Genomic DNA, 12431 nt, shown 5'->3' with positions numbered 1-12431 from the left:
CCGCTACTGCTTTGCTCCCAACCAGTAGTAGTAGCAGCTTGTGGTTTTATTAGATTAAATGTAAAAAGATTCACAATTGTGCAATTTGACATGTTTTGAAACACAACTGTGCATGGAAAAGAACGACATTTACAATATCTCATTTTAAAGAGTCTGTCACACTAACATTATCCTAAAAGCGGACAGTTACAGCATGTGTGTGTGGCAGCAGGACAGGAAACAGAAGCTGATGCTCCAGTAGCTCGCAGATAGAAAGAGGAGAACACGTATGCATGCAAGATGGGTGTGTGTGTATTAGGAGTTGCAAACTAACACAACAATGTTTTGGACACAAATTAAGGAGTGTCCTTTTAATGTATGAATCTGTGTTAGCGTGAGGCTGGATGTAACTGGAAAAGCGAGAGCATGCGCAGTCAGCTTTCCCCAGATAAATAAAGATTCAAATAGGAAAAAAAGGAAGGCAGATAGAGATGGAAAACCAACCAACATAGTATAGATTCTACAAGAGACCAAAGTCCTTCTAAACTTCCTTAATCACTCCCACAATCACGTCTACATCTACAATATAGAAAGAAAAGTCATAGTATGAATTTCCATTGATTACTTCCTGTTGAAGGAGAATGGATTAAAGGAAAGAGACAAAGAAGAGGACTCCCTACTCTGGATGTGTGTTTGTGTTTTCCTGCCAGGGTGTGTGTGACTAAAGCCAGGCCTGAGAGCAGGGAAAGAGAGGGAGAGTGTGAGAGAAGAGGAGGAAAAAGGAAGCAGATGCTTGTGTATTGGCACAAAAATTATATGTCCACTCAGTCCCACACACACACGGGGGCACAGACCATTTGCTCAGTCCACAGAAGGAGCAGCACATGAAAGAGTTCCAGTATTGTCTTGATGATAGAAAAATTCTCTACTGACCAACAGCAAAGTGGAACTCAAGGCCACAGAGCAAATGAATAGCAACAAAATGGAGTGTCGAGGTGTGTGTATGTGTGTAGGGTGAGGTTAATCTGAAATTGAAAAGAACAACACCTTGCAGCAAGACTAAAAAGATGGTTTGAAAGGGACAAGCGGGCTGAAAAATGATCAGTGATGAAGTAACGCACATGAACGTGAGCTCGTAAAAAACACGCTAAGCCAGTGTACACGTGTACACACACTTGAGTAAACATTGTCAGCTATGTTAATGGAGGGAGGTAGAAAGACTTGAAGTATAATAGAAAAAACAAGGAACAACACACAGAGACACACAAATACAGTCTCTTTCTGTTTGTACACCATGAGAATCAAACATATGGTGTTTGTATAGTGATTTCTTAAGAGCCTGATGTGTGTGTTTTTTTTCCTTTTGTGGAAGACAGCGAGTGAGGATGGAAAGGAAACAGATAGGTGGAATGGCAGGTGGAAAGACGTATGGAGAGGTGAATAGGTAGAGTCAACTGAGGACACACATACAGCCCAGATGTCTCTATCAGTCTCATGGTGACAGTGTGAAGAGAAAAGGCATTTTTAGGAGAGAGAGGGAGATGGAGAAAGAGGAGTGGCTTCTATTTAGAAGAGAGGAGAGGAGGGGAGGCAGGGAGAATGGAAGGAGGGAGGTGGGGATAAACAGGGAATGGAGGGGAAAATGAGGAAGAGAATAACGGTGAGCAACTATGTTTGATAGAAAACATGGGAAGATGAAGAAGAGATGGCTAGTAGAAGTGAAGGAAGAGCAAGGTTTAAGGGTGCAAAGGAAGAAAAGAAGGGCGAGAGAAGAGGATGAACTAAGACAGAAGTCAGAGAAGTGCTTGGAGAATTTACATGACTATAAAACATGCCACTTATTACAAAGCTTATTTAACAACAAGTATCATTTACGGCCACTATTAAATCAGTGACTTTGGTTACCTCGCACAGCAAAAAACATCTCCGTTTCATCAAGTTATTTCTTCAGTTACTAGTCCTAAATTCATAATTTCCTTAAAACAGTTCCAATGAAAAAACAAGGGTTTGTTATCTTGATACTAGTTCAGTGATTTGCATTATTTTGTCTTGCTTTAAGATATTGACACTTATTTTTAGAAATAAGCTGCATAGCTGGAATTAGCTCACCCCAATTGCTTCACCCCTAAAAATCTAATTTATAAGCTGAATTCTTTTGAATTTCTTTTTGCACTGGAACTGAGCTACCATGCTGTACCAAAACAATTACCCCCAACACTGATGTGTCGCAATGATAAAGTATCTATCTATTAGAAAACATCCTATAATTGCAGTAAGGGAATCGCTGGAATTTGATTTTGGTACAGAATGAACAGCAACAGTAGCACCAAACAGACAAACATCAATATCACATTAGAGATGATAAGCATGATTAACTTCAATCACAGAAGGCAAGGCAGTTTTATTTATAAAGCACATTTCATAGAGGTAGATTCAAGGTGCTGTACAGAAAAGTTAAACCAAAACTTAATTCAAAGTTAAGACAACACAATTCAAAAGAGCAATATAAAAGAAATAAATAGAGTAAAAGAATAAAAATAAAAAGATTTAAAATAGTAAAAGTAAAAATAATAATAATAATAAAACAATGATTTGATGATTATTTAGTTAAAAGTGCTTGAGAACACTAAGGTTGTCAGTCTGGATTAGTTGGGGCATTCCTAAGATTCAAAGACACTCAAAGACAATATATACATGATTTGTCACCGATCCTTCAGTGTGACTACATTTGTCTGGGTTTGAAAAAATTCTTTAGTTGCACCGGGGAAGAGCAGGTTTTAAAGTGGAATATTTTCGTGGACAAAGACCTGTAGCATCTCTCATCAGAGGGCAACAGCTGGGAGAGATTCTTCTGCTTGCTGAAGGTTTCTTATGTGTGTGACTGAATGTGCTGCCGTGCCACACTGTCATGGATAAAGTGAGGATACTCTCAATGATAAGTGGCCTTGAGAAAAAAAGTACTTTCTGGCTGATGATGCTGTCTGTGTTGATGTTCCACACAAGTGTGTAACTTAAGTCTATGTTAAGTTTTTTCTGTTTTGGATGTGTATGTGGATGTAAAAATGGGGCAGTGTATCCATGAAGAAGTAACCTACTTATAAAGGGCTCTCCTTTATTCTAAAAATATTTTTAGTGCAACACTGCCATTTTGTGCTTGTGGTCTGCACTGTAAAAATGACTAAATTAGCAAAGCAGACGTCACTGTTGCTAAGTGCTTATTGCTGTGCTGTTTCTGCACTTCAGGTCTTCTCTTGAGTTTCTGCAGGTGGCGCTCTTTTGTGTTTCTACTGTTCATGCTAACAACATCATTCTTCCTCTGTTTATTGCAAACAAGCAGCTGCTATTACTAGAAATGTAGAATACACCAGATTGTTTTTAGAACAGAAAATTTTGTTAAATCACTACTTGTAAGCAAGATAGATGTGAAATTAATATTTATACAGATTTTTATGTTAATTGTGGTTCAATCTATTGAAAATTGTCACTAGTGAAACTGTTTAATTTGTTACTAAAACTGAAATTGTCAACAAGGTTCCTGTTTTAAAATCAATCTGGCTTCATATTTGTCCTTCATATACTGTGATAAAATGGACCATAACTTTCCACCCATAATAAAAACTTAAAGAAAGGCTTAACATAGCTAAAATGCAAATGAAACAGTGAGACAGAGATGCAGATGATGAAACCAAAAGCCAAAGATTGATAAATTTGCAAATGCAAATGATAGTAGCTTGCAACACAATGGAAAATGGTTGAGGACAAGCAGTAAATGCATCAGGAAAACCAAAAACAGTTGAAGTAGTCTGCAAGCAATATTTCTTGAAAGGAGCAAAGGCTTCTGTCAATACATTGAGAACTTTTCACTTCAGATATCTTAAAATAAGTGTGATGAGTTTGCCTGTGACGTATAAACACTTAGTAAGCTTGTGATTTCTCAAAAGACTAATATTCCAAGAAGAGATGAGGGGCGGAAGAACCAACGAGGACGACGATGAAGGGAGAGAGTGAGAGGATGAGAGAAAGGAAAGAGACGAGGAAAAAAGAGGGAGGGAGGGCGTCCCAGTAGGCCTCTTTGTTGGGCAGCGATTTAGAGATTTACAGGCTCTTGTCCTTCTGTGTGTGTGTGCATCTGTGTCTGTGTGTGTGTGTGTGTGAAGAGAGAGTAATTGAGTCTCCCTTCATCCAATATTTACCCACCAAACCGGAGCAATCATGCGAATTATGTTTACTGGGAACCAAGTGTCTTTCTTCCTCTTTATCTTTCTTTCTCTTTCCCACTTTCCCCATTCCTCGCTCGCTCTCTCTCTCCTGGCAACTAGACATCATATCAAGATCCAAGCCAGGAGTAAATCACACACACACACACACACACACACACGGGGGAAAACAGGCCCATCTGTATTGATGATGGCCTAATTTAGATCTCTTTATAGGACTGATTTACGATGGCCAGACAAATCTGGGCATCTGGACCCAAGTGCGTGTCTGTATGTGTGTTAGTACAGTTGAGTTGATACCCAACCAGACACACAAAATCCTCCCTGCTTCATTTCATTCTTTCTGCATGTGTTTTCCTACCTCTATGTGAATCAGCAGTGTCCTTTACTCTCCCCGTCAGAGTCTTGTTTAAGCACTTTGAGTCCTTTCACCACTGCAATGATGATATCATCCTGAAACATTTTAAAACACACCAATCATCGTGCTGAACAAAGCACTGCCTGCACTGCAAAACAAAAACACGCAGGCCAGGGGCCTTCTGGGTCAAGGTCACTGAATCTCTTACTGTCCTACTGCACATGACGGTTTTTGTTTCACAGCGCTTTGCGATTGAGATGCGAACAAGCTCACGGAAAAGGGGATTTGCTGAAGAGCAATATTCATTCAGGGAATCCAGATTTTGTAGCTCCACCACTGCATTTAGGTGTTTCACTGATGCACCTCACTATAGTGAAAGTGACTAGAATAAACTTCAATGTGGAGATCACCGATATGAAGTGGTCAAAGATCAAGAATATTCACATCAGCAAGGAAAGAAAAAGAGTTCTGAGAAGACGTGGAAGTGGATTTGTCTTTTTATTAAGATAAGAGTAAACTTGAGCAACTAAAGGATGGAGGGATGTAATCCAGGAGGGAGAGGAAGCCTCAAAGGCACATTTTATCTTCAAGATCAAGCTCAGATTTCAACTTTTATTTCTCCCAGTGGGCAGTTTCACAGCATCTATTAAAAACAGCAGCTTGACTTTGGGGCTTTCAGTATTTTCTTGCAGAGGTAAAACAAGGAGCTTTAGCCTTTCAAAATTACACAAATGTTTTGGCACTTGCTGAGGTATAACAATTAAACAATTTTGTAGTTCTGGCCATAATTCCTATCTCTGATAATAAGATTGTACTCACCAAGTTAATTGCTCAGCACCACAAAGAAAGAAGGAAGATGGGGCAAGAAAAACAAGCAGTCAGACAATCTGACATGTTTTAAACAGCCAGGTTTGTTAAACTTGTGGAAGAACTGTGGAAGGCAAATGTTAAAATTATAGCAAAATAGTTTGTTGTAAACATTCATCACAGTTTATGGACCGACTCCCTGGTTCAACTTTGACCTATCATACTTGCTATATTGCATCACTGACATTTTGAAAGCACTCACTTTTAGTTTCACCTCAAAATAAAGTGGTTTAGATGATCTGGCAAAACGGTTGACTTGTTTACAACCCTTCTGATTGTCTCACTACTTGTTTCTTACCCTGTTGGACTTTGTTAAAGCAATTTTGCCACATTCCCAAATCCCAGAAGTAAGTACTCTGGAGAGTGACCATGTGACCATAACTGACAGGAATGACGGCCAAAACCACAAAAATAAGACCGGAACTTTTCCTTTAAAGTGTACAAATGTGTCTGCATCGACGTAGATATCACCTGTAAAGTTTAATCTTTGGTGTGTGTATGAGAAAAAGAGAGTGTGTGTGAGCGTGTGCACAGTAGTGTCTATAGCAAGACAGTGACAGAGGGCCTCATTGAAATAACTGTGGTCTCAAGGGGCCAGCTAAAAAGAGAGAGTGGGTAGGTGAGGGTAGACAGAGTATATGAGACTCCAGGGAATCATTTAGGGTGTGTGTGTGGGGTGATTCATCCGTCCTGGTGGTGGCTAACCTTGGCATGTCCTGCCACGCGTGACGGGGTTACACCCAGACTGCACTCTGTCGTCCTCTACGTGTGTGTGAGTTTGTTTAGGTGTATAGAAGCACATACCTCGTCTGGAAGAGTCAGCCTCCTTTGTGAGTGTGTGTGTGCGTGTTAGTGAATGAGTGTCTGTGCATCTGCATGCAAGAAAAAGAGACGAAGAAGAAAAAAGAGAGCAGGGAGAAAATCCTAGTCAGGTTGTTTAGTGTCTTTGTATGATCTTGCCCCCGGGAGAAAGGGCAGAAAAAAGAATGAAAAGGTGTGTGTGTGTGTGTGTGTGTGTGTGCCATTGTTCTGCTGTCAAACAATGCCATGAGCGCACACACACACACACACACACACACACACTAAAACCCAAACACAAAGCCTTGTGATGACAGTATATTTATGCCTGCATGTGGAAAGGACAATTGGATTCCTGCAATCCCTTCGCTCTCGTTTAAACTCTGCCCCACACACACACATACAGACTGTGACAGATCACAGACAACTGTTCACCTGCCATTGTCAAGGACTGAGTGTGTCATCTGTCATTACGTGTGAGTGTGTGCATAAGGAACTCTGACACCAAACACACACACGCACAGCTGGGAGCTGTTAAGAAAGGGGAAGTATATTTAGGGGAAGTTCAGAGCTGAAGAACTTGGTACAGGAATAGTAAAATATGGACACCTGAAACACACACACTTAACCTAATTCTTCATCATTTTGAGTCACAGTATCACTTTTTTTGACAGAATATATAATAACACAACCTCCATTTATTAATTAAACTATTTGCTCAAACAGTGCTGAAGATTTGAAATAACCCATTATATTCTATTATTATATTCTATTCTGTAATATTCTACATCTCAAGTAACTTAACCAAGTACATAGAACAGTTCTCAGTTTGTCAAATCATACTCAGTTTAATAAGATTCACATAAACACTAAAATGCTGAAATACATTAGATGATCAAAAATATGTGGACACCCCTTGTCCACAAAATTTTGTGTACTTTTTGTGTAGAGCTTTATGGTTCGGGTTAGGCTTCTCAGTTCCAGTTAAGGAGGGGAAATCTTAGAGCTGCAATGATATTTTAGACAATGGTGTGCTTCCAACTTTGAGGTAACAGTTTGGGGAAGGCCCTTTCCTGTTACAACATGACAATGATTCCATCCACAAAGCCAGGTCTATAAAGAAATGGTTTTCCCACTTTGGTTTGGAAGAACTTAACAATCACATGTCCTCATACTTTTGACCATATAATGTATGTCTCAAGGTACTTTCTACTTAAAAGATGTGAATGTACTTCATATTTTGTGGAATGTACTCACTCATACAGAAGTAACACAGTCTGTCTGTTTGTGGCTTTTTATAGTCATAAATACTCTATTGTAACTTTAGGACATCAAAGAGGAAGGTGATTGAAAGGAAGTTCCTCTTCAGTTCAAACAATCAAAGCAGGCATATCACTAATGATTCCCTTTTTCTTTCTACCTCGTTCCCTCCTCCTTTGCCCACTCCCTTTTCCTTTTTCTCCTTCAGGTTCCTGAACGATTTCTGGAGGTGGCCCAGGTGACTCTTCGCGAGTTCTTCAATGCCATAGTGGCTGGAAAGGATGCAGACCCATCCTGGAAGAAGGCCATCTACAAGGTGATCTGCAAATTGGACAGCGAGGTTCCTGAGGTCTTCAAATCCCCCAACTGTCTACAAGAACTCCTCCACGACTGACTAGGACGAGAGAGTAAACACGGCAAGCAAGACAAACCTCCAAGGACCGTGAGAAGTCTATAAAACTCCTCCAAACATGTAGAATTAGGCTAGGCAGAGGTCTTCAGAGAAATGCGTTTGAAGGCCTTTGACGATCACAATGCGATGCAGAGACTTGAAGTGATTCTACTTGAAAGCTTCCAGAGAGGTTTGTTGGTGGTTGCTTTTGCTCAGCCCATCTTTTAAAGACAAAACTGCCCTCAAAATGTTTTATAAAGAAAAAAAAAAATTCCTCTTCAACGAGGTAGAGGGCTTGGACTCATGAGTCAGACGATACTCAAATTAACAAATTATGTTGAGACTTTTATAAATTAAAAGCAAAACAGTGAAAATTGAACCTCCTTGCACTTACAGAAAAGCTCCTCCTTGCCGAAAAACCCTGCCTCCTTTTTCTCTTCCACCTCGTCCAAGCTCACTCTTCATCATTCTCTGGAGGAACAAAGGGATATGGAAGATTATGGATCAATCTTCAGCCCATGACTTGGGGTCTGGAGCGAACTTAAAATAAAGAAGATAATATATAAAAATCTTTTTATTGTGGATGTTTTTAAGTTACATGGACATTTTTGGAAAAAAAAGTGATGTTTCTGTATTTTTTCTCCTTTGTATAAGCTTAAAGCCTCTCTTCTATGAACCCTCAGTCACTCACATAGATACACATACACACACACCAAAAAAAAACAAAAAAAAAAAACAACAAAGACACACACCTCTTAAATAGGAAAGCACAGTAGCATTCCCAAATCCTCACCTGAACCCAGACAAACTGGGCATAAACAAACTTAGTTGTTGTTTATTTCCCTTCTTTTTTTCCTCCTCTTTTTACTTCTCCCTCTTACTGTACTGATACGTACTGGGTGTTTTTTTGACTGTGTGGCTCTCCCTGCCCCACCCTTCCCTGGCCGTCCCTCTTGGCTCATGTTGCATTTAGGCACCCAGAGCATCAAAGACAAAAATTAGATCTATATACTACCAGTCCCATTTTTACAATATTAGAAAAAGAGTTAGTCCAAACCTGAGACAAACGGTATGGAAAGTTTATTTTAAGCCGTCATGAATCAGAATCATGATTTTTTTCTTCTTTTATTTTTTGTTTTTACATAAACACATAACATGGACATTTTTGATAAGGAAGCCTTACATACACAAGATCTGTGACAAAGTTATGTACTGAGCAGGAAATTTTATAGTTAAAAAACAGACTTCAGTGTCAGTGCTTTCTGGTGGTCAAACTGTGTAATGTTTGTCCAGTGTTTCTTAATTAACATGTTTTTAGCATTTCTGTAGTGCAATTTCTGGCAGAGAAATACACCAGTATCTTTATATCTGTGATAAGCTAATATCGGGTTCAACTACTGTTGGTTTACTTATAATATTTTCAAAATATAGTACTGATGCTATAAAGTGAATTTAATATATGTAAGTCATTGCTGTAATTTTGTAATGATTACCAGGACCCAAACTGTTTCATTCCAGTTTCATGTGGTTTGTAGATCACTCTATAAGCATCATTCCCACATGAAACAAACACAAGAATCATTCTTCATGGTGCTCTGGGACAGGCTAACCTTTGGCGATACACACTTTACAGTGCATCTTTTAAAAGTACTGATTGGACTCAAACACTTTCACAGAGGATTTTATAAACAGTGACGACTGACTGTGGTACAATCAGCCGTTAGAGCTAATACCTCCTACATTCAGAGATGTCAAAATGTACATTTTTAACCCCCTTTAATGCTTAAAACCATGAAACTCGAAGTCAGCACAAGTAAGCAGACCACCACTGGAAAAACAGATTTTTCTCTATGCTCTGGGTGACCAAAAGGGGCAGCTGCACCGGCCGGGTCATGTGTGAAGTGTTTAAGGTTTTAACAGCAGAAAAAAGAAACATACGACAAAATGCTGATACTTGTAGCTTGTATAGATGTAATAATTACTCTGATCACTCTGATATTGGTATTATTTATAATTGAAATAATTATTCCTATTAATGTTATTCTGATGATGATTATTAATGCTTGCTACAGATTTGACCAGTGGTTTACTCATTGTTTATCCATCATACTGCAACATGAAATAAATTATTCTTTGAAAAAAAAAAAGGGGGGGTTGTTTTTAAATGTGTGATTGTACTTTTCTCTGTTCTATTTGTGCTCAGCAGAGGTGCAGAGGGCGTTGACCGTTTGCATGTGCCTGCCCACACACCAAATCGCCATCAACCCAAGCAGTAACTAGGCAACATGATGGCCACTTTAACTCTGTCCATGCCCTCCCTCTCTCTCGCTCTCTGGATTCTGTATAGGGGACATGTGATCCCTTGTTGTTGTTGCTGATGAATTGAAAAGAGGAGCGCTGTGTGATTATTGTCAGCACAAAAGCCTCAAAAAGCTGCTGACGCCTAGATTAGCCAGTACAAAGACACAGGGACAGACACACGCGCACACACAAAAAGACACAGGTACAGACTCACACTCATACACACACACAAAGGCACAGGGACAAGGCCCGTCTGCCCTCGTTGCCCTACCATCCTTCTCACTCCTCTATCCCTCCTCTGCCTATCCTCTCTCAGCTCTTCATCACTGACATTACTCTCTCCTCTTCCCCTTTTTACCTCTCCTGTCTCCTCTCCTCTTTGCTTCCATACTCATAGGTTTCATTTCTGTCCTCCTCTCAAACCACTTACCTACCTAACACTCACAAACACACACCATGCCCTCTGTGTGTTGGCACCAAACGCAAATGCTGGCCTCACACAATGCCAACCACCATCAGCAGCATGGGATAAAGTGCCAGCACTCAATGCGCCTCTCTTTTTTTCTCCTCTCACCCTCTTACATACACAACAAGGTGTATAAAACATAGCTGCACACACTTCTATGCTCAAGTTTAATTCCAGCAAGATGACGGTAGCATTTTTATGTAATAATGCATTTATTTCCAGAACACCAACAAAGATAGTAGAACAATAAAATGTTTATAGGTTTCTTCAAAGTGATGGCTCCTGTAATATTCCAGTTTCCATGATGATTTCTTCTACAGTCTACAGCCATACTAGTGGCTCTGTGAGGCTGCAATGCTTTGAGCTAAATGCTAATGTCAGCATGCTAACATGCTCACAAAAAGGTAAGATCCTAAAGTTTAGCAGGTATAATGTTTACCATGTTCACCATCTTAGGTTAGCGTGTTAGCATGCTAACATTGGATAATTAGCACTAAACAGAAAGTTCAGCCGAGGCTGATGGGAATGTCATTAGTTTTGCTGGTATTTGGTCATAAACTAAATACTGGACAAACTGAAATTTAGACCTGATGGTGGTACCAGAGGAAAAGTCAGGGTATCACCAGAGTCAGTAGGATACATGAATGTTTGTACAAAATTTAACTGCCAATCATCAAACAGTTGATGAGATATTTTAGTCTGGACCATTGTGGTGGACCGACAAACACTGCCATCACTAGAGCCACGCTGTTAGCATGGCTAAAAATCTAAATACTGCCACTTTGCAAATCTAGACAGGCAGCCAATGAGATGCCTGTTTGAGACAGAGCTATTGTTTGATTTGATTGGCTGACAGTCAGAAGAGAGTGTATGGTGGTCAACAGGACAAAGATTGAAAAAAAAAAAAAAAAAGGTTTGTTAGTGTGCCCTCAAAGGATGGAAAATAAACTCAATAAGACTCAAAAAGACATGATAATACAAAGAGTTATATATTGTAGTTTTAGTTTGTATTAGGTTAACTGAAGTTGGTTAATTGGTAATTTAAATTAATAATCCAACATGCAATCCATATGAAGTAGATACTCAACAGTAGGGATGCAATGATCCGATTAGCCGGTTTGGTATCGGCACCTACGCTGACCTTATTGAGGTTATGACATGACTGATCCACTTTAAATAGACTTTTTCAGTGTCATCAAATTCAGTGTTTCCGCTGTTAGTTACGTTCGTTCAGTCAAGGCTGGACACCCACTCAGTTTTTAGTGCACAGCAATCCTTGGTCTCACATTTGCTTACATAAAAATAATTACGTGTTCCATGTCATGAGGTACGTAGAATTTAAATTTGGAAAAAAAGAGCACTAGTATCAGATCAGTACTAGATATCGGCCGGTAACCTAGGATGAGGTATCAGAATTGGTATTGGGAGAGAAAAAGTTGGACAGTGCATCCCTACTCCACAGAATTTGACCATTGTTTTTGTAATCTGTCCGGAGTGCCCCTAAGTAATTTAGGGAGTCTATTAAACAGAAGAGGTAAAAAAAAAAAAAAAATAATACTGCAGGTAGAAAACAACTGTCAATTGAAGTCTATAAAAGGTTTTCAACAAAGTTTGTCACTAAGTTCTTTGAAGAAAACAAAAGGCAGAAATTAACAAGATATACCTTTCTGCACATTTAGACTACAGTAATCATGATCATCTTGTGTGTCGTTTGTGAAGCTGTTTCTCCTTGGTGTTATTGGTATGCAGCACTCAACAACACAGATGAATATTATAGTGTCACATTAACTAAAA

The 12431-nt window shown here is 39.4% G+C and overlaps 2 protein-coding genes across 3 annotated transcripts in view; one reads left to right on the top strand and one right to left on the bottom strand.

The window, feature by feature from the left end:
- Positions 1-10017, top strand: part of LOC122872386 (prospero homeobox protein 1-like) — a 40845-nt gene extending 30828 nt beyond the window's left edge. For both annotated transcript variants that reach the window (XM_044188569.1, XM_044188570.1), the window contains exon 7: positions 7688-10017. In XM_044188569.1, coding sequence (XP_044044504.1) covers positions 7688-7873 — 186 coding nt within the window. In that variant the 3' untranslated portion in view covers positions 7874-10017. The remainder of the gene's footprint in view (positions 1-7687) is intronic.
- ccdc28a (coiled-coil domain containing 28A) overlaps positions 1-12431 on the bottom strand; it is a 214863-nt gene that overhangs the window by 153316 nt on the left and 49116 nt on the right. The gene's annotated exons all lie outside the window — the stretch shown is intronic.

This window comes from Siniperca chuatsi, linkage group LG24 (genome assembly GCF_020085105.1).
Source record: "Siniperca chuatsi isolate FFG_IHB_CAS linkage group LG24, ASM2008510v1, whole genome shotgun sequence".
NCBI lineage: Eukaryota > Metazoa > Chordata > Actinopteri > Centrarchiformes > Sinipercidae > Siniperca > Siniperca chuatsi.
Note: the sequence above shows the minus strand (reverse complement) of the source record. Positions and strands in the feature narration are given on the sequence as shown.